At 38.0% G+C, this 23,872-nt stretch overlaps 1 protein-coding gene across 3 annotated transcripts in view; it reads right to left on the reverse strand.

The window, feature by feature from the left end:
* PIEZO2 (piezo type mechanosensitive ion channel component 2) overlaps window positions 1-23,872 on the reverse strand; it is a 309,596-nt gene that overhangs the window by 95,414 nt on the left and 190,310 nt on the right. For 2 of the 3 annotated variants that reach the window (XM_084887742.1, XM_084887740.1), the window contains exons 8-11: window positions 7,301-7,463; window positions 4,773-4,889; window positions 1,548-1,586; window positions 227-365 (exon numbers count right to left, since the gene is read on the reverse strand). In XM_084887742.1, the coding sequence (XP_084743868.1) occupies window positions 227-365; window positions 1,548-1,586; window positions 4,773-4,889; window positions 7,301-7,463 (458 nt within the window). The remainder of the gene's footprint in view (window positions 1-226; window positions 366-1,547; window positions 1,587-4,772; window positions 4,890-7,300; window positions 7,464-23,872) is intronic. The other variant, XM_084887741.1, reaches the window with a different exon arrangement.

The following is a 23,872-nucleotide window of genomic DNA, read 5'->3' on the forward strand; positions in this document are numbered from 1 at the left end:
GGATAGAACACACATAACCATGCGTTGGGGCGGAATATAGGGAGAACTTAAGGAACTGAGCTTAATTATACTAACCATGGAAGGCAATACTTGTTAGGAAAAGAAAGGAGAAAGAAGAACCAAATCCAAGGAACAATAAACAAAAGACAGAGATGCCAGGCTGAATTTACGCCTGTGAGAAACTAAAACCGCGGGCAGACCGCAGCCTGCAGAGCTGCCTCCTCACCTGCAGAGTCGTCCGAGGACTCCCACCGGTACTGCGGCGTGGAGTACAGCTCGGCTTTGGCGGGGCCGTTCTCGATGGGAAGACTGGGGTGGATGGTGTGGTAGTCCACAGGGTTGCCATTCACGGTGACCAGCAGGCCCTGCAGGGGCGTGAGGGAAGAGCACACCTGTGATGCCGCTGCTGTTCTCAGTGTGGACATACAGCCTCCTGCCCTCACGCTAAGGTGTGACTCAGCAGTGAAGGACTGATGGATAGCAAACAGCTTAGTCAGCTAGCCACGTTAGCAAGATGAAATTGTGTCTATTTCCTCTCCAAACCTATCCTCCACGGACAGATTGCAATAAAATGGAACTCTGACCTTGTCCCATCTCTGCTGAACACAATGCAATGCACCTCTGATCTCAGACTAGAGTGCAAAATCTGGAAAAGGCTGCCTGAGGCCTCATGACCTGGTCTAATTGCCAGTCTCTGCTCTTATGCTGTCCTCCTCCCAGCCAGCCTCCAGCTCTAAGGACTCTAGACCATTCCTGGGCCCTGCCCAGGAGCCTCACTGTCCTGGCCCATCCCTGTCCTGCCCCACAGCCCATGGGCTCTGCACAGGACTGACGCAACAGGTCTCAGCTCAGACGGCACCCCCTCTGGGCATCTCTGCCTGATGCTGCCAGCTTGTAATTCCCTTACTGTAAAACGTCATATACGATGTGCAATTTCTTGTTTATTTTTCCCCTCTGTTTCTTTCGCTTTACAATTTTAAAGATACCATATTTTCCGGCGTATAAAACGACTTTTGTAACAAAAAAAAGCCTGATCAGATTGGCCAGAGTCAGAGAGGCGGTCTATTATTATAAAAAAAGAACTGGTGTTGCCTCGGAAGTGGGGGGGTAGTCTTATACAGAGAATATAGGCCTAAACCTATGTTTTAACTGTAAAATTAGGGGGGTCGTCTTATACGCCGGAAAATATGGTAAGCATATAAAAATGCACACACACATATACATATGTGTGTGTTTCCGTGGACACGTAAGAGTTCCTATTCAAACTATGTAGCAGACAAAGCCACAGAGCAAAATGCTTTTTAAAAAAAACTCCCAATATTTTTTTTAAAGTTTAAATACATTCTATATGACTATGCTGGAGTTCACAAGTTGGTATTTTAATATTTTAATAGCAATAAATCAGATCTAATTTCTACAAAATAATTATTAAAAAAAGTTAGAGAAATTGTATAAATGATTAAAATAGACTAAAGGAGCTAATTCCATTTATGTCACTTTTACATAACTTATGCACACATAAATGATAATTCTAAGGATATACTAACGTCAGATGGTTTGTAGTCATCTTGGGTCATGGATAAAAGCTGCAAAAAGCAATGCAGGACAGCATGTTAATATATAAGCCAAAAGCATTGTAATGTATACCAAGTTTCATCACATACATATCCATTCTCTTAAACTAGCTCGATGCTAGTATGTTAAAATTGCCATGCAAAATATAAAGGGGCAAATAATTGAGTGGGATGTTGCTGTTTATTATAACACTAGAGGCCCAGTGCACAAAATTTGTGCAAGGGGCTCAGACCCCACTGCCAAAGCAGCGTCTCTGCCTGCGTCCCTGCCACCGTGGCTTCATCTGGAAGGTCGTCTGGAAAGACTTCTGGAAGGACTTCCAGTCTAATAAGCATATTATGCTTTTAGTATTATAGATTGTCCAGCTTCTGATGCTAACTTTTAATTATAATAGCAAGTAAGCAGGCATAAACAACATCACTATAAATGTTAGTTATTTCAAGTGTTTTGTTCTAATAGATTAAACTGCTAGATTTTTATATTCCTAGAACCCTCTGAGACACTGCAGAATTCTGAGTGTTCACTTTTCAAGAAATAGACATTTCATAATAAAGAAAATTTTATTTGTTGTGTGGTTTGAGATTATTTTAAGATTTGCATGCTGTCTACAACAAAAGAATTATTATAGGACTGTATTTTTTAGTTATGTTAGTGCCAGATGGTTTGAGCTCCCCCTAAATAATAAACATTTGCTTTGCCAGTGCAAAGGGGTCCCCAGATATTTTAAGTCAGGACTCATTTACATTCTTACAAATTACTGGGGGAGGGGGGTTGTGTGCAAAGTGTTTTTTATATGAGTAATATCTGTCAGTATCTACCATTGAGACATGAAAACTAAGACATTTAAAGATATTACATATTCATTAAAAATTAAATAGCCACTATATGTTAACATAGATATTCAAACAGCTGCATTTTAAAAACAGTGAGAAGAGTGGCTTTGTTTTATGCTTTTGCATGTCCTTTTAACATCTGACTGATTTAAAAGAAGGCAGCTGGATTCTCGTATCTGTTTCTGCATTCAATTTGTTGTGATGTGTTGTGATGGTTGAAGTATTGAAGAAAATCTGGTTCACTGAGACTTATAGTTGGCAAAGGAAGAAGTATTTCAGTAGTCTATCCCGATAATGGTAGATAGTTTTATTTTCTACTGCATCAGACTCAGTAAATGGTAGGAACTTGAAGTTAGTTGCAATGTGAAATCTGAACTCAAATCAAACTTTACACAGTGTTTCACCAAAATCCATTGATACACTGGCACACTCGGAGATATTGCGGGTTTGGTTCCATTCCACTGCAATAAAGTGAGTATTGACAGAAAGCAAGTCATCACCTTTTTGCCGGTGGAGGGTTTGACTTCAATTTGAAAAAAAGACACATCTGTGAAGCACGTTAAAGCAAAGTACAATAAAGCAAGGTATGCCTGTACCTTGCACCTTGCATGAATCTTTCACCCACACATTGCAATATCATGTGTTGGTGATTTGCTTCAGTGTGTCATACAGCCCTACCAGTATTGGCATATTTCATCACACAATATTTAAAACAGCACGTTTGTTAATATCAGCACTGATTTTCCCAGAACAGTCCTTATGTATTGGGAAGTTTTCAAGCCCTCAGCAGTAGATACAAATTTTTCAATCATTGAATTTTCACTCAAAAGTTCAAAGTTTATCATTGGCGACAAGTGCTGTGAGCTGATGCCTTGAAAAGATGGGCTCACTCTGTTTATTTTCCAGTAACTGTCTACCAAATACCCACACCTGAGTAACCACCAACTGTCAGCTATTTCAAGTAAACCTGGTGTTCAGCAGAAAATGGCTAGTTCAATCCACACTTCCAATGACTAATCAAATGCTTTTCATCGACACCGTTGTCATACTTCAGTATGTGGCACTTTGTGCTGACTCCTTATTTTGTCACACATAATATTGAAAAGACGTGTGCTCTAAGGTTGAGACTTAAGAAAATTAATGAAAAGTTCTGGGTCATCAAGGATATACTTAAATGAAACTGGCCTTTTTGCTTTGCTTTTTGCAAGTGAGTGGCCATGAAGGCTCGACCATGACGGTAGGGGTTCATGCCACTGCCTTGGTTTGTGCTTTTGTACCATCAGAAAAAAAAATTCATTACCACAAAGAAAGGTAAATATTTAACCAATTATTACAAAAAGAGTTTTGAGCTTGTGGATTGCTGTAAGGGCCTCAGGAATCCTCAGAGATGCACCGACCTCACTTTGGTAACTGCTGTGCTGTCCTTTGTGGATATCATCACTTAGTGAAACGAGCAGGATCATCTGAAACATGGTGCAATGAGAGTGGAAAGGGACCCTGGAAACCTTCAGCTATCCGAGGGTGCCCCATCTTCTCCACATTGCTGCCAGCTCCCTACGACAGTGTTTCATTGTTCTACCCTCTCTCAGCACAGGATGGCCATACGTAGAATAAGACCATGTGTCTTAGAGAAACTCGCCTACCACCAAATAAATCAGAGTACCTGCTCCTCAGTATTCTGACATGCCACAAGCAAAAACTGCTGACTCCATCCAAGTAAAATAAGATTATTTGTCTTTGGATCATTGCAAATGGGACATTTTAGCAAGTCAGTATAGCAATGATTGAGTTGAGTTCAAAATGGTTAATATGTGCTCAAAACGTTATATGAATTACCCAATTGCGACTCACTTTTCCTTGTCAATCCATACTGTTGCTTCACAGTAGTAAGAGACACCTAATTGTATTCATATAGATTGTTTTGATATTCTCCAAGTGGTTTCTTGAGTTATTATTGTGGCTGGCTACCTAATAGAGTGAAAGTATTATCTGCAATGTATTTGAACACCGAGACTTTCACCACCCAGTGCTCACAGATGACTTCCTTAGGTCTTGATTGTTTTAATACAGCTTTATTTTTTTTTTAAGTGAAGAACATTCTTTTTCTTTAGGATTAAAAGACTTCAGTGGAAAGCACAGAAATACAGAATGATGTCTTATAGAGGACAATGGAGCCACGGTATATCCTTTGGAAGCACTATGCTCCTTCTTGAATAGAGCTCTCCACTACTAAGACATCCAAGTCAACCCATTTCTATAAACTGAGCAACTTGAGATTGATACTATATGACCTACATTGGGCAACATAATATGAAAATAGCAAAATAAAGTAGGAAATGGAAATTCCATTTCTTAGTGTCTTACTTTTCTCTCATCAGTTGGGTAATGGGTTGCATACCACAGGCTCCGCCTCCTCTCAGCCGTTATCTGGATGGGACTGCAGGGCAGGGCTCTCTCCTCCTTGGTCTTCTCATCCTGCACCTGAAACACAGAACAATGGCTCACAGGACAAGCCCTGCTTCCCGGAGCAGTTCCCTCAACCACCGGAGTGACAGGGAAAACTTTCCAACTTTGCTTCGATATGATTATTTTTCAAATTAATGTATACAATATAAGGGGTTTTATTAAGACACTTTCAAAAATAACAAAAATGCTGTCATGTAAATGCTCAGCTCATCATTATTAATGCTCCTGATTATTATTAAGCCCCATAATTACAAGAATATGTTCTAATGTTAAACATCCACAGCTTCTTCATGTGTGTTCTAAACACTAGAAGACAACTATGGTTCTTAGAGGAAGAGCTTTACAATAAAAATATACACTTAACTATGTAACCTTGCATGAAGAAGAGATTTATTAAAGCCAAAATCACCTAGAGTTTACACACTATGAAGCTAGCATATATCTTATTCACAAAACTGTGGCCTTGCCTAAGAAGACATTGGTCTAAATTAGACAATTGGTCTGGGAGAGATGATAAAGAGAGGGTATGAGGAACAGAATGCTGCCTCAACAAAGATGGCCCAATACAAAGGGAATTAACCACTGATTTTGGAGCAGAGGGAGGGGACATGGTCCTACTGCCCAGGTCTCCAGTTCCAGTGCCAGCACAGCATCAGTGGAGACACTCGGGCACACTGGGTGGAAATCCACACTTGCCAGGTGGGAGTCCATATGTTACACCCAAGTTTTGACACCTGTTTCTCTTTCTCTCTCTCTCTCTCTCTCTCTCTCTCTCTCTCTCTCTCTCTCTCTCTCTCTCTCTCTCTCACTTCCTCTCTCTCTCTCTCTCTCTCTCTCTCTCTCTCTCTCTCTCTCTCTCTCTCTCTCTCTCAAACATGTACGGTAGACTTTTACCACAGAACAAACCTTAATTCCCTGGCTGGCATTTTTCACACCATGTGCCAGGTGATCTGGAATTACGATATAATCAGTCACCTGGCTTCCATCACTGCCTCAATGAGCCACACCCCTGCAGCCCCTGTGATTGGTAATACTGCTGTTAACTGTGCAGACTGGAACCTGGGTGGTCTTCCTAGCTGCCTTCCTTTGTCGCCACATGCTCTACGGCTAAAGAAACCCAATGTCTCATTTGAACGTCATCTCATTGTTGGAGTAGGGATAACACCTGCACCTCTGACAGTGGGACAGCCAGGGCACACAGTGCCTGCCATTCTGCGGGTCTGCCTGGGAAATCTGAGCAAGCTAAGGTGCTTGCAAACTCCTACCAACTCAAATTCCTTGAAGTAACTTTTGTCAGTTATAAAACACTGTTCAGAAGTAGTTCCCATAATACATTTTAGTTTCTTTTGTGCACGCATTTACTAGTGCCTCCTTCACATACCAATAAGCTGCCTCAATAACTGAACTTTTTTTTAAGTAACATTTTAGCTACCATAAAATTTTATAATTTCTAAAAAAAAAATCCACAAAGAATAAAATGACAGTCCGGTAAATCCAAGATTTATAAAAACTATGCACAAAACTCATGGTATTTAGATAAATAGAAAATGTTTATATAAGTAGCATTTTGTTTATATAAGTAGAAAAATGCAACTTTTTTCTATTTTCTATTACACATTCACATACACACAATAATTGAAAATATGTTAACACCAATGTCTGAAAAAGCAGTTCAGCATTTCCTAAATGGATCTCTCTCACATTTACTGGACAATGCAGCTTTTAGTACTGTACAAGTACAGTGAAGCAATTTTTAATTACTTTCAAACAAAGATAAATGGATCTTTATCCCTCAAAACATGTTTTAATCACATGCCATCAGTGCTCAGAGGATAGAGGTCTGAGAAATTTGGAAAACTCCAGTCACTGCAAGAACAGGGTAAACAGCCACTGAGAACCTCGTTATGTTGATAAACATTAGTTTGAATCTGGTTTCTGCTCTCCAGTAGGTGTGTGATTTCAGACCGCTTTACCACGCTAACCTCATTTTACTCATCTCTAAGCTGGGTCCAATACTACTCGTCAGAATAGGTAGTGTATTGAAAAAGACAACGCATGTCAACAGCCTCGCATATGGCCTGGCACTTTGTAAGTGCTCAGTAATGAGTCTTCCATTCTCCACGTCACCTATCATTCTTAGCAGCCCATGTTGGTAGCATCAAAAGGAGGCTGGTCTTTGTTCTGATAGGATTTGTACTTAGAACTCTTTGTAGACTCAAAAAATACTATAAGCAGAGCACTACAGTTCGGAGCATCTAGTATTGCTACCAATACTATAGTATTGTTAATCCATTAACTACAATGCTATAGTTAATCCATCTTATTGCTACCAACACTATATTGGGCACTTGGTAGGGAAGAACCATTTCACCTGGGGTTTTCCAGGTTACTTTGCAGACAAGATCACAAAAACCTTTGATCCTTACAAGCGGCTCCTGCAGCCAGATGCGGATCAGAGTTGCCAGCGTGTAGTACATCACCAGCAGCAGGATGGGGTTGGCGTGGTGGTACCATTTCAGGCTTGGGTTTGCTATGATCTTCCATGTGCTGGAACAGTCTGTTTGAATAACTGATTTGATACCAAACAACCTGTCAAAAAAATAAATAAAACATATTATATTTTAAAAACATAACAAACTCTGTGTCCCTAATACAGAAAAGGAAAATCTTGTTTTTAGTCCATACATGAGCTCTTCTTAGGTTAATCCATCTTTTTCTAGATATTTCATTACTCTTCTGTATATATAACTACATCTTTAAATAATGTATGTATTTATATATGTCCTTAAATCATATATGTGTGTTCGTGTGTGTGTATATATATAAGTGTTGCCAACATTATCCAGATGACCTTTACATTGATTCAAAGATCTAGCTAATACTAAATCCTTGCACACCTATTAGAAATTTACATTTTAATTGTCAATCAGCCCTATTTAAACATGCTTTATTGAAATGTCAGATCAGTAGTAACATGTTACTAAATCAGGACAATGAGCACATATTTAGTATTTGGTAGGATTTAACATTAGCTATTCAGTTAGTGTTGATATTATTGGGCAAATGTTAACATTGGAAACTATTCTACAATTCAGTCATAAAAGCCAGACATTATATATTATAGTTTCTGTTAGATATATTTCCACCGAACTTTATTTATGGGCAATTAGATTTTTTCTTTGAAATATAATTATTTACTTTGAAACATACTTTTTACGAGGTGTTTTAAATCCTGGATTTTTTTATGTTCCTTCTACTAATAATCAGAATGTACCTAATTATATAATGGGAAAATATTTAAAATACAATTCATTTAGAAATTCACTTCATATGAATTTTTCTAAGAAAGGAATCAATTAAATGAAGTTGTCTCATATCTTTCTATCATTCCTGTTTCTTACATGTGAAATTCTTTTGATTTTTATGTTACATTCTTCATTCAGTTATGAGACCTTTCAAGACTAAATGTCCCTCACTCATAAATCTTTACATTTATTATTGTTTCCTATCACAAAACAAGTAGAGTACTGGTGAGCTTCTGAACCCACATTTTAAGATAAACTACATAGAAATTAAACTTGTCCACTTTGTAGCCCTGTGGAGGTGGAGGGAGAGGGAGGCATTTTCTGTAGAACTGGCTTGCTGGCAGCTAGTGGCAGACTTGTCTCCGGGAAATATTTCAGCCCAGAATGGGCTACTGTGGCTCTGATTGTCTGGGATGTGGTGACACTCAAAGAGTCGCATGGCCTGAGGATGTGGCAGTCATCACGACACTGGCACTTGGTGAATGGCTGAGGTCTCAAGGAACACTAGCCCAGGGAGACAAGCCCCCTTCAGTGCTTAAGGAGCTGTACAAGGATGGTCCTGGGGCTCTGAGATCCCCTTCGTGTGCTTCTTCTCCTTTGGAACTTCAAACCACTGTGATATCTGCAGCATCTCCCCTTTCCAGCTGGAATTCTCTTGGGGTCCTTTAAAGCACCACTACCTGGCCCTACCTCGGACTCCCTGAGATCTCTCTGGGTAAAGCGGAAGGTTACCACCAGCATTTACAAAGCTTCCCTGTGGGTTATTTGCAATGAGAGCTGCGAATAACCTCTCTGAGACGGTTCACTACAAAGATAAGTAGCTCTATAGTACACATGGTGCACAAACAAAGCAAGTTGTAAAAAGACATCACCTCAGAGAGGCTGCAAGAGCCAGGCTGACTGTTTAAGTCTCTATCTTCCCTCTGCCAGACGAAGACCATCAAGCTTCTTGGGTCTCCAGAGAGACCCTTCCTCCTTTCCCTCAGCTTCAGGTCAAATATACTTTCTTGCCTCAGTTTGGAATCTCAGGACTCTGCTTACAAACACATTTGTGCAAATCCTTTGTTTGGAGAACATACTAGTTTACTCTTTCCCTAAACTCAAAGTTCCCCTGGTAAATACATCTTTAGGCCAGGTTAACATTCCTCTCTAATCTTTGTTTTCACTGCTTTTCTACAGAGCTCCTGCCTTTCTGTGAGGCAGGAAAGCGGGATATGGGCTCATTCACAGTATGGGCTTGAGAGTGAAATTTGAGTTCAAACTCTGGCTCTGCCTTGGGGTAAATAACTTATCTACACCTCAGTTTTCTTATCTTTAAAATGGGGATTATAGAACCTACCTTATAAAGTTGTTGGAAGCATTCAATGAATTAGAACTTGACATTGGTAAGTATCCAGTAAGCCTAACTGTGATAATGATGAACCCAGTCCTACAATATAAAGTAGGTGCCTCATTTTCTTTCCACACTTCCTCACAGGAGAACACAGCAAACAGTGACTGAGTCCTACCAATGCCAGACACTGTACATCCACAGCCTGCTTCATCGCCTCACTGACACCATGAGGTAAATATTATTCAACCACCCACAAGCTGAGGAGGCCAGAACTCCAGTCTCACAATGAGGGAGCCAGGCAATTGGGGCCCGTGTCTGTTTGAATTCCAGAGTCCTTCCTCCCTCAGGAAGCGAAGCTGCCAATTAAAGGCAAAGTGCTTGGAACAGGCTCAGGAGAAGGACTTTCCTTCTTGCTTGAGCAAGAAGCACCCAGTCCTCACACCCTCCTTGGTCTCTCACGTTTACAAGCACATTATTATAGACTCTCCTCGAATGAAGGTCACACAAATGACCTCAGTCTCGTTGGTAGGGAGGTGGAAGACACAGGATGTGAAATAGATGTTCCAAATTTAGAATATTGAGCAAGAAGCCACTGAAGAGTGTTTATATAAAATATAAAACAGAACTTTCTATAAAGACAGAGAAACTTTACAGAAATCTGTTCTAAATTTTTCCAACATTCTTTACATCACCAACTCGTTTAAAAATGTGCATAATGTTAGACTGGAAATATGCCTATGAACACACTACACAATAAAACTCCTAACCAAGTTCATACATTTCTAGTAATTCTCACTAAATCCCAATTCTGACAAGCAGTATCTTAGAAAGGCTTGATTACAAAGATAAACAACAGAAATTTTCATATTAATTTCCATTATGGAAAAACATTTACTTACTCTGATAGTATAATATATACCATGGTCAGAAACAGATATAAACAAGTCAAAATAAGCCAATGTTTCAATTTCCTTTCTATTTGAACATTAAAAAAAAAAAAAACCTTCTGCTTTTATAGACACTTTGTAAGATTCCCTCAGTTACTGGATTACAATAACAAATTCCCATAAAATGGAATAAAATTACTCTCTGAAATCACTTTCCTCATTATACTAACTCCCCCTGACTGATTATTACTAAAATTTGTAATGCTAAATCTCAGTAACGAGTGATAAAGCTGCTACCATATCAGCAGCTAATCCGAAGCTGATTGATTCATTTTTTTAGGGCTTGAAGATTTTTGAGCAGAAATATATTTTAACAATCACTGACCTCTAACCTGGGATCTCAAGGTGCACCCCCTGCCCTGGTGCTGGGCTGGGGTCCCTCAGGCTGCTCCCCTCGCCCCAGGCTGGGGGACCTCAGTCTACACCCCCTACCCAGTGGGGCTTGACAGGGGACCTCAGGCCATGCTCCTGGCCCAATGGGGCTTGATGAGAGACCACAAGGTATGCCCCCTGCTCTGGTGCCAGGCAGAGAGACCTCAGGCCTGAGAGACCTCAGGCCTTGTCCCTACCCTGGCGCCAGGCCGGGGGACCTGAGGGTGCGGTGGGAGACTGCACCCCCAACCTGGCAGAGCTTGACAAGGGTGGGGCCAACTGGGTCTGGATCTTGCCCAACAGGGGTGGGGCCAGCTAAGTCTGGGTCTCACATTAATTTGAGGCTCTTCAGGTGAGTGGGGACTTGACTCTGGATCCCATGGCATGCCCCAAATTCTAACAGGAGGAAGATTTTCATATATTGTACTAATTTTCTTTAATCTCTGACACTTTTATTATAGAAAAAGGGCAAATAGCAATATTAAAATATTTCCTCTAATTAATCCTTTTTTAATGTGCATGAATTTCATGCACCAGGCAATTTAATAATCTATATAAAGCAATATCACAGAATGTGGCAGGTACTAACTGCTCAAGAAATTATGGTTACTACTATTATCATTGTTAGTACTATTAACATAATATGAACTTGGTTTATGCTCTATTTATAATATCATATTGGTATTGCTGGAAAATAAAAATAGATAAATGTCCTCTTTAAGATGGAACAGAACCACAATCACCCTCAAGAAGAAAGCTGGGTGGTAATATCTGAAAGAGTTTGGGTGAGATGGTAGGGAGGCTGTGCCAAATTTATAACATTTAATTATTAATATTATTATTAATTATTAGGTTATTTATCAAGAAAAATTTATCTCATTTTGGTAATGTGATCAAAGAAAGAAGAAGAGGACCACTGAAGACACCCAGTTGTAAATTGGTTTCTGCAAAACAGACATTCTTCTGTTACTATGCACATGTGCACTCTTAAACACATATATGTATGTTAGTTTCTTGTATTAAACAAAGAAATACACTTTGTCCAGAAATGGCCCACGGCTACTTTCCAATCCAAGAAGAATGTGCCTGAGGCGAGGGTGATGTGTAGTCTTGCTTTGACAGGACATAGGAAGCATTGCTCCTGGTGGGCTGGATTTCAACAGTCTTCCCTAACTTCGTTGTTATGATTTTCCAAGTGTAGGATAGGGAAAGTCTATAGATTCAATGATCCTCAAAAAGAAAAAGAAATCCTCTCTACGTGGGAATACAGAATCTCCCGGGGTCACTTTTTCACCCTTCTTGACTACCCTCACCCTCTATCCCCATCTTTCTGATAGATTTGCCTGCAGAATGCTCCAGCAAACTGAGCTCTTGGGAATGGGCTGGTGGAGTGGATACTAAGGAAGGACTATCCTTGAGAATGTTGGGGCCAGCAGGGGAGCTGAGAACTACCAGTACATGGTGTCCGAATCTCTTCCCATTCCAAAATTCTAACGTGCGATCAGAATGAGTAAAGTGCTCAGAACTGTTGGCAAGGGGGAAACAGAATTCGTTTTCATGTATGAGTGAAAGCAAGGATGCACTGTTAAACAAGCAGGGGGAATCAGATGTCCACAGAAAGCCAGGTTTGTGTTTCCAACCCTCTTAAAACATTTTCTCTGTGTTAGACAAATGTCTTTGCTGGAACAAGATTGGATCTATCTTTAAGGGATATTTCTAGCACAATTCTTCTCTTTCTTATGGCATCCCATTCCTATGAGCATAATACTGCTTTTTACACATGAGTTTTTGCTACTTTGGCTCCCAATTCCATTTTTTTTCTCCGTGTATTGCATCATATGAAAAACACAGCCAATGTTTAACCATCCTTTTTCATTAGTCTCTTACTTATGCTTTAAACACGTTTCCATGCCAAACCTTTAGACACTTTTTGTGTGTGGGAAAATTGAAATCTGACAGGTTTCACACTACATTGTTTTTTTAAGCTTAGAAAAACTTTGCCTTGAGACCCCTGGGCTCTGCATCGTGGCTTTGAAGTCTTTTTTGGCACATCCATGTCTTAACTATTTGCCAATTTTCTGTAATTGGGTTTTATGCTACATGTGCAGAACACTGCCTTACAATAAAAACGTTCTGTGCAGAGGACAATTTTGTACCAGGTAGAAGGTGTGCTCTCTTCAGAGCTACGATTGTTGATGGACAAGTTGCAGCAATTTGGAAGTTCCTTTCCATTTAACTATTAAAGGCGCTCTACCTTCTCTGAAGTCACATCCAGGGTTCATAAGAGAACATTTATACTCTATGAGCATTTTAAATATATGGTTCATTTCCTTGCCTAAACACATTTTCACCTCTGAGAGAAATGTGAAAAATGAGTCAGGACCAGTCCTCCCAGGACCAGTTAGTTTCTCATCCAGGCTCCTTCCTGCACTGCTTCTTACGACAACAAGACCAAGCTCAACACACAGGCCGTGCAACCTTCCATACTGAGGGGCACAAAGCAAGAAGTAGTAAATGTAGGCACTTCTATTACATGTAACTATAACTTTCCCCAAGTAGCTATAATGTAAACATGGATTTAAATACCTCATTTTAGAGGCCAATATAGTTAATAACTGATGAAGTTACAAAGTGGGAGAGAAGGAGACCAACACCAAGTAGGTGATTCCCATGATGAAACAGGTACTGTGTTGATGAATCGAGGCACTCTTTGCTATTGTTTTCATTCTACATGGAAATTTTAGGCACAAATGACTGACAAGGTAAATAAGTGGCAGGATTTATGACAACGGGTATGTTGGCTTTCAATCACACCAACCTATTTCTCAGATGCAATAAGTGGCAATATAAGAAAAGCATAAGAATGTTAGGAAAGGGGAGTTCCATTACAGGATTTATTTATTAAGTCATCCTTTTGTTTGCTGAGTCCTAACTATAGTTACTACTAGGGATACAACACTATTCCTAGGTAAATACAACACTCTTCCTTTTTATCAAAGAGCACTACTTTCTAAAGACAACATTACTCAGATATGGTGGAATGCTTTTGGGAAATTGGCGCTGACTTGTCCTCCCAATAGGAAGATGATTGCCAAGATTTTCCTCCCATGGAGTTGCTTTGCCTTGATGGTTTGGGAGTCTCACTTCCTAAGAGAGTAGCTGCTTTATGCTCTTGCATTTTAATTTATAGGAAGGACACTAAAGGGAAAATTGAAAATTAAAAACTAAGGAGTTTAATTTAATGCCAGAAAGGTCAGAGAAATGTAAGGGGAAAGGACTGGGTAACTGCTCTCACAGGAGAAAGTATTGCCATAACATTCCATGAAATATTCTTGTAATAGGATCCAAAAAAGTATAAACTAAACGGATCATTCTTGAGAATTTCCTTTTTTAAGGGATTCACAAACATTTTAATGCATAACATGTATCACGCAAATTTAGCTCAAAGTAATTTTAAAGAAAGACAAAGGTTATGTTTATGGAAAAAAAAATCCACTTCCATCAGTAAATGTCGAATAAGTTAATTATTGATTTTCCCTAAATTAAATTTTTATTTGTTTGACTTAGTAGCCACATAAACCAGTTCCAAACCCAACAAATCATGGTAATGGATATTAGAGCTGTTTCTTTTTTACTCAGGGTAACAGTGGTCAGGAAGGTGACTATAACAATTTTTCATCAGTATGAACTTCAGGTATGATTTCTTCCACAATTTTATGTGAAACCAGTCCTTTTGAGAACAGGTGGGAAAATCTAACTCCAAAAATAAAGTACGTATAGTGTGCAAATAAACCCCCACATCTTTGATTTTGATAATAAAAGGCCCATTCCTCATAAAAGGTGTGGTGTTAAAATCCTGGGATTGAATCCATTAAGCTACTCTGAAAGATATTCTACATAAACATATCAAATCTGCTATCTGAACAGGCTTATAATTGTCATGGTTTCCAGATTCTTCCTGATAACCACATTAGGGACTAGAGACCAGCTACTCCAGAATGGTCAGAAAAATACATACATTTCCCTTGCCGAATAAATTTTCAGATTATTAAACATAAGTGATGCTTATGTATCTACACCACTTAAATGTTTGGTGTGAGCAGAGACTGCATGTGACTGATAAGGAAAAGGCCCCTTCATGTGTTTGCCAGCCTCAAGGTTTGAGATGATTGTAGAGGAAGGAATAAATAACTTTCTGAACTTCTGTCATCAGCACCCATAAGGACACAAAAAAATTGTTTCTTGTTAAGATAAGTAACAGAGATTGAAATAACCTTCTGACTGGATCAATTAAAATATATATGCAACAATAATTTGGTGGACACTGCATAGCAGGCAATGAAGAATAGTAATCTTTGAGGAATGAGAAAAAATAAGATAATCTCTAAAGTTGCCCAAGATTTACTGAATTGAGAGTTTCCAGTATTGAAATGGCCTCTCCCAGTGTTGGGAGGAGAAACCCAGGAAGAGTCTGCCAAGTTCCCTGAGTTGAAGAGATGTATTATAGCTTGCAATTAAAAAGAGTTTAGGGATGCTGCAGTACCTAAATTTCAAAGGACAGTGTACCTACCTGAGAGGAAATAATTTTATACAGACAGAATTCCAGAGACCGAAAGAGGGTCATCTTTAAACTCGCCAGAGAACAGTCCAGTGCATATATGTGAGGAAACTACTCTAGACCGACAAAAAAGAAAAAGAAAAACTACCAGAAAGGATTGGATGTAACAGTGTCTGCTGTTCATACAGGCCAGGGAGTGCCTATCCACTAGCCAGAGTAAAATTTTTATGATCATGGAGCATTGGGTAGAGTACACAGAAGAACCTTAACTTGGTAGTGAGAAATAATCCATCCAAATGAGCACTGCATTTGTTCTTCCTAAAAAATCTTAAAAATAAGACTTGAAAGGCTCAAACGTGTCCATGCAATTAACTGCCTCCTAGAACACACCTTATAATTTTAAGAATACAAAATATTTTGCACCCAACAAGGTAAAAATAGCAATGTCTAGCATCCAAGCAAACATTACCAAGTATACAAATTATAAACAACTTAAAGGGGTCAAAAATCAATAATGAAACTGACTCAAATTTGATAGAAATGCTAAATCAGTAATTAAAGTTACATAGATATATTCATGTATACGAAAAGCTATATAAAGACATAGAAGATAAAAAGATACAAGACTCGGTGCTTGATTCAATAGCACATATACTTGAATTGGAACAATAGAGAGAAGAGTAAAATGGCCCCTGAACAAAGATGACATGCAAATTTATAAAGTGTTCATATTTTTATTGGACAGATACATGTGCAAAAATGAAACTAAGCCATATTCTTACATCATATACAAGATAAATTCAAAATAAAGACTTAAATGTAAGACTCAAAACTATAAAACTCTTAGAGAAAATGTGGGCAGTAAACTCTATGACATTTTTCTTAGCATATACAAAGAAACAGGAAAATATGACCTATTCAAAAGCATAAAGTAAATTGATACAAATCATACCAGGAGACACACAAACATTGGCCGTACTAGACCAATACTTTTATAAAACTGTCTTAAAGATGCTTAAAAAAAACTAAACAAAACCATGGACAAAGGCAAGAAAATTATGTATCAACAAAATGAGATATCAATAAAGAGATAGAAATTGTAAAAAGACACAAAAAAGTGTATGGTGTTGAAAAGTAGTGCAATAAAAAAATAAATAAATAAATAACTCCTACCCTGGATGGTGTGGCTCAGTTGGTTGGAGCAGTGTCCTGTGCATTGAAATTTTGCCTGTTTGATTCCTGGTCAAGGCACATGCCTAGGTGGTGGGTTAGATCCCTGGTGGGGATGTATATGAGAAGCAACTGATCAATGTTTCTTACCCTTCCCCTCTCTCCAAAAATCAGTAAAACATATCTTCAGGTGAGAATTTTTTTTCAAGGTGCAAAAACAAAATAACTGCAGTGAAAACATACACTATAGAGGTTCAAAAGCAGATTGAAAAAGGCAGAAGATAGAATAAGGGAACTTAAAGTAAGGACAATTGAAATTATCTGAGGAACAATTTTAATTGTCTGAGGAACAATTAAAAAATGAAATAAAATGAACAGACCATAAGGGGGACCTGTGGGACACTATTAAGTGGACCAATAAATGCATTATTGGAGTCCCAAAAGGATAAGAGAAAAAGAAAAAGTAAGAGAAAATATTTGAAGTAATAGTGGCTTCAAACTTTCCAAATATGAAGAAAATCATGGATCTTCATTATGTTTAGGGATATTATAAGCAAACAGTCAAAAGCAAAAAAAAAAAAAAAAAAAAAAAAAAGAATCTTGAAAGCAGCAGGAAAAAATTGATTCACCACATGCATGCAATCCTTAGTAAGAATACCAGCAAATTTTTTATCAGAAACCCAGGAGTCCAGAAGTCAGTAAGTTGACATACACAAAGCACCATAAAAATAATAAGTGCCAACCAAGAATTCTATATCTGACAAAACTCTCCTTCAAAAAATAAGGGAGAGCCGAAACCGGTTTGGCTCAGCGGTAGAGCATCGGTCTGCTGACAGACTGAAAAGTCCCAGGTTCGATTCCAGGCAAGGTCATGTACATTGGTTGCAGGCACAGTCCCGGTAGGGGGTGTGCAAGAGGCAGCTGGTCGATGTTTCTCTCTCATCGATATTTCTAGCTCTCTATCTCTCTCCCTTTCTCTCTGTAAAAAATCAATAAAATATATTAAATATATATATATATATATATATATATATATATATATATATATATATATATATATATAAAGAGCCAAGAAAAATCAATTTTAAAAAATAAGGGAGAAATTAAGATATTCCCAAATAAATAATTGAGTTCATTTCCAATAGATCTGCCCTGAAATAATTGCTAAAAGGGATCTTTTAGGGTAAAATGAAAAGATTTCAGGAAAAATGGGGGGGGAAATTCAAGTCCACATAGAGAAGTTACCAAACTATACCATATTTGGACTACAAAACAAATTACATTATCTTACAACATATATAGAGAGTCGAAGAGGAAACTCAAATGAATATTAAAAAGTATTTTGAATTGAATGAAAAAGAAAACATACCATATCAAAATTTGCAGGATGTTTCTAAAGTAATGTTTAGATAGAGATTTAGATTTTTAAAACCTTTTGTTTTATTTTTATTTAACTTATTGGGGTGACACTGGTTAATAAATCTATATAAGTTTCAGGTATACAATTCTACAATATGTCATCTGAATATTGTATTGTGTGTTTACCACCCCAAGTCAAGTCTATTTCATTATTTATTTATTTATTTTAAATCTTTACTGTTGAAAGAATTATACATGTTCTCCTTTTCCCTCCATTGATCCCTTCTAGTCCACCACCACCCCTGGCTCCAGGCCTTTGTTACACTACTATCTGTGCCCACGGGTTATGCATATATATATCTAGTTACATGTTGCACATCGATAACTACCTGGGGGTGGGATGAGAAAACGAGAGAAGGCAGGAAATCATGAAGGGTGTAAGGAAATGTTTGGGCTTAATAGATATGTTCATTACCTTGATTGCCATGACAGTTTCATGGGTGTGTTTATATAAATATTCATTGAACTGTAGACTTTAAAGATACTCTGTTTATTGCGTAGCAATTATACCTCAAGAAAACTGTTAAGAAAAGTAATTATACTACTTACACCAATAATGCATAACTAGCATGTTTATGAAAACCTTTGTCAAATTTTCTCAGCAAACAACTTCTTTAAAGAAACTCTGAAAGGAAAATCAAAGAGTCTTGGTTCTTACTTTCAGAACTAATCTCTCATCCTTGAGTCAGAGTTGCTTAGAACTAAAAAGGAGATAAAATAGCTAAAGTTACTTCATAAGCAACATTCTGAACCATAATAAGCCAAGCAGTTATGAGGCAATATCATTCACTATATTTATTTTCAAAATACTTTACAAGGCAGCCAACTCGGCTTATTTACAACCCCAAACTAAATAATTAATGAGGTGTTGTTGCAATCAATTAAAATCCAGACCAGCGATGAGAATCTTAACTCTAATAAACAAGATGGTCACACTTTCCAATAAAATGTTTGATAGCTAAATAATTGTTTTGCTCCAAAATGCCCTTTCTCAAAAGATCACTTTAGATTTATTTTTACATAAGCTGTTATCTTAGCCTGAAGGAACAGTCTATCTTTATACCACAAGAAATTCTATCATCATTAATTTGCTATTAATGTTTAAAATTGAAAGAACCTAAATGTACCATCCAGGCATAGTTTGTAATACGTTCATTAATACCAATCATTTAGAACAAATTTTGAAAGATATAACTTTAAACTGTGTGGTCTTTATTCCTCTTAATATTGTGGAAGTTTAAACGTAAAACAAGTTATTTGTTGGACTGAGCAAGTGTTCACTAGAGCACGGGGCAGGCTAGGCAGAGCTCCAGGTCTGAGGGAACACAAAGATAAATTAGATGTGGCTCCTGCCTTTCATTGCTAGGCGAATCCTCTAACGCTGCTCCTTGCCCAGATCCAAATGTTATGTGTCCGAAAGGACTAGGTCAGTCCACTGACATTAGGTGCATACGAATGGACTGCCTCATGTCACTATGGCTATAGATGTCCCTCACCTGGGCTCAAATTAGAGTCCCTGGACTTTTAAGAGTGAAAGTGCAAAGACTGAGTGAACAAAAATAATCATATTGGAATCTGGAAGTATGAAGAAATTGTCCATAAAAATTTGAGAAAAATAGTAAAAACATTATTACAGGTTTACTACTTTCTGAGGATGATTATGCTCATATAGCTAATGGAGCACAAGCTTTGGAGTCAGGCAGGATTAGGCTCAAATCCTGATTCTGTCATTTAATAAACATGTGGCCTCGATGTGCTATTTAACTTTTGTAATCTCAGTATTTAAAAACTAGAGGCCCGATGCATGAAGATTCATGCAAGAATGGGCATTCCTTCCCCTGGCTACCAGTACTGCCTTTGCTCTGGCTAGAGCCGCCTTTTTGCTCTGGCCCAGAGGCGCCTTTCTGCCTTCCTGTGCTGCCCAGAGGTCCAGATCGGTTGGGACTGTGTGGAACGCTTGTCTCGTTGCCATGGCGATGACACAAGCATCTTGCTGGTCGCTGGCCACTCAGAGCCTGTGTATGCAAATTTACCGGCCATCTTTGTTGGGTTAATTTGCATACTCACTCCTGATTGGCTGGTGGGCGTCACAAAGGTACTGTAAATTTGGATCTTTCTCTTTTATTAGTGTAGATAGATGAGCATAGCCTTGGCCTATGTGGGCTTAGTAGAGCATTCACCCACACACCAAAGGACTCTTGGTCAAAGGCACATACCTGGGTTGCAGGTTTAATCCCTGGCCCCTGGTCAGGGCTCCTGTGTAAGAGATCAATAGATGTGTCTCTCTCACATATATGTTCCTCTCTCACTCCCTCTTTCACTTCCTCCCTCCCTTTGTTTCTTTTTTTCTTTTTCTTTTTTTTATTTTATTGATTTTGTACAGAGAGAAAAGGAGAGAGATCGAGAGTTAGAAACATCAATGAGAGAGTCATCGATCAGCTGCCTCTTGCACACCCCCTACTGGGGATATGCCCACAACCAAGGAACATCCCCTTGACGGGAATCGAACCCTGGACCCTTCAGTCCCCAAGCCGACGCTCTATCCATTGAGCCAAACCGGTTTTGGCCCTCCCTTTGTTTCACTCTCTAAAAAAAATCAATGAAAAAAATCCTCGCTTGAGGATTTATAAAATAATAAATTATAAATTATAAATAGTAAGCATAACAATAACAGTACCTACTAATTCCTAGGGTTATTATGAAAATTAATAAGAAATCAAAGCACTAAGCAAAGTATCTCCTACACAGTAAGTTACCAGAAATGATAGCAACTTTAAATAATGTAACAAGCACCTACAAATATACTGCCTAAAATAAAAAGTCTTGTTTGAACTCAAAATTTGCAGATAAAATATATGAAAGACTATGCTTACATATTATTATTAAAGTTTTAATAACAGGCTTGAATACCTAATTAGCTATTAAGATAACTTATTTAACAAATATATTTAATAAATATCTTTTTACTGTTCTTTATATGTTTTAGGATTTTTTTGTACAAATATTAACTAATTTAATATTCATGACAAACCTATGGGGAAGGTAATATTAAAATTACTCACATTATCCTATATAATAAAACCCTAATATGCAAATCAACCAAATGGCAGAATGACCAGTCACTATGACGTGCACGTGCACTGACTACTAGGGGGCAGACACTCGATGCAGTTGCTGCCCTCTGGTGGTCAGTGAGCTCCCAAAGGGGAGCACTGCTCAGCCAGAAGCCAGGCTCATGGCTGATGAGCACAATGGGATGGTGGGAGCCTCTCCTGCCTCTGCTGCAGGCGAGTGGTAAGGAGCAAAAGGTCCCAGACTGTGAGAGGGATGTCCATGGACCTAAGCTGGCAGGTGGACATCCCCTGAGAGGTCCCAGACTACAAGAGGGTGCAAGCTGGACTGAGGGATCATATGTGTGTGTGTGTGTGTGTGTGTGGGCGTGTGTGTGTATAAATTTCAATTTATTTCATATGTATATGATATTTCAATTTAGGTTTGTTTAAGGAATATGTTTTATTGTATGGGAAGAATACCAAGAAACAGAATTAAATAGTATTAAATTTTCCCAGTCTGGTTTTCCTGATCAGGAAAACAATGGTAGTTGTTAGACTTTTAATGAAGGCGGAGAGAAGAGTTATTTTGAAATGGATTTTATTAAACTACTGAATGCCATGTAAACTTGAAATCAGAAGGAAAAATATTACTTATCAACCCTCTCATATAACAGTTTGTTTAATTAAAAAGTTACACTGTGTATGCTTCCTATACATACACACATACTACCACCAAAGGAAAGCAGAACTAACATTTCTTAATCGCCTTCTGATTACTAGGCATGGACAGACCTGTGTGCATCAATATTCACCACAGCACTCTGGAGCAGGGATAGTAGCCCCATTTTTAATACAAGTCCCGCCCCTCCCCCTAAAATTAAGAATCATTATCCAAAGTCTCTCAATAGTGAGAGATAAACCTGGTCCCAAAGAAACATACTGAATATGAACGAAAATCTCTAATTCCTTGGAAAGTGAAAGCTATTTAGTAGTTTAGCCATGTTTATTTTAACCACCAGGGATGAAAACCATTATTGAGTTTTCTAAATAAATAAATTAAAAACCAATACTCGTCTCCAGCAAAACTAAATGTTTGCCAACATCACACTTAATGAACCACATATACCATAGCCTCTTTCATTTCTCACTGGAGTGGATATTTAATACCTGAAGGACATGTACCACAGAGGGTGGCAGTGAGAATGCAATAAAGTTGGCCATGACCTTTCTGGGAAATAATTTTCACATACATCTCACAGCCTCTGGCTGTAACCAAGTAAATTAACATCAATCACCAGCTTGCATAGCTCTTTTGTGGGTGAGATTGAGTAAGATATACTCTTTTAGCAAATTTCAGGTATACAATATAGTGTTATTAACTATAGTAAACCTGCTAAACATTAGATTTTCAGAGCTTACTCATGTCATAATTGAGTTTATATTCTTTCACCAGCCTCTCCTATTCCCCCCGCCCCGCTGCTCTGGCAATCACCAATCCACAGTCTGCTTACATGAGTTTTTTTGTTTTTTTTTCATTTAGATTGCACATATGTGATACCATACAGTATTTGTCTTTCTCTACCTGACTTATTTTACTTCAGTGCCTATAAGACTTCCCAGAGACATATCAGAGAGAAAATTTCTGGCATAGTCTTCACTTCATCCTGACATTCTCGCCATTTCTCTTTCCTTTTCTTTTTTCCATAACTTTTAATTGTGATTTTTTTCCACACAAAAAGAAAATTAAAATATGGCAATGAATGATCCAATGACAATGACCTAAATTGAAATAATCCTCCCCCCTCTCTACCCCCCGCACCCTCCTTCCTTCCCATGTTTGTCTATAAGCTAGTAGAAAGTTGCAGAAATCGTGACATTTAATCCCTAAATAATTCACCATGTATCTCCAAAACAATGACATTTTCCTGTAAAGTCACAATACAATCATACACCTAAGATTTAACAAAAATTCTATACTATCATCCAATACTCAATGAATATTGAAATATTCCCATTTAACCTCAAAACTTCTCTTTAGGGCTTGTCATTGAAGGAGGATCTAATCTAGAGTCATATCTGTGCTAAGTTTAAAGAAGATGAGATCATTTGCCTTGTAGAATCCACATTCCAGATTTTTCTGTTTTCCTGTAGAGTTATTTAAATTAATTTTCTATCTTTTATATTTTCTGCAAATTGGAGGTTAGGTCTAGAGGTTTAAGAATATGATGCTATATACCTCATATTATATCACATTTAGAAATGTAAAATGTTGAACTATCCCATTTTTGTTTGTCATTTTTTATCAATTAGTAAAGGGGTTAACCACCATTGTAAGGGTTTGATTTTTTTTCCTTTGTACTTAGTAAATAATTAGTGAAAATATACTTTGTCATTATTGCAAACATCCTTCATTGCATTAAGTAATGGTTTTGGTTTGCAACTAGACACAAGTATGCCATTAAGCATTGATGAGTAGTAATTTTCTAATTCTATTATTCCTTTCCCTTTCATTAACTATTGTTTTTCCGTATGAGGACTTTTATTTCATTAACTTAGAATGGCTTAGAGTTCCTCCAAAAAGTCCAAGTAAATGCTGTATTCTTTATCTTTAATTCCCATTTTTACCGTAAGGAGTATGTGTATTTGTCACCTTTATTTGAAGCAAATTAGATTTCTCTCTCTCAGCATGTAGTCATGTGTTTTTACTTTTAAAATTTTAGAATCAATTATTGACTTTTGATTGATTGATTCTCAATATGTTCTCTACTTGGCCTTTGAGAGCTCCTTCCAGGTGGGTGCTTTAAGAAGTCATCATTATTCTTTGATATGAAATGTTTTTCC

This window comes from Pipistrellus hanaki (assembly GCF_964339955.1).
Source record: "Pipistrellus hanaki genome assembly, chromosome: 6".
Classification (NCBI taxonomy): domain Eukaryota; kingdom Metazoa; phylum Chordata; class Mammalia; order Chiroptera; family Vespertilionidae; genus Pipistrellus; species Pipistrellus hanaki.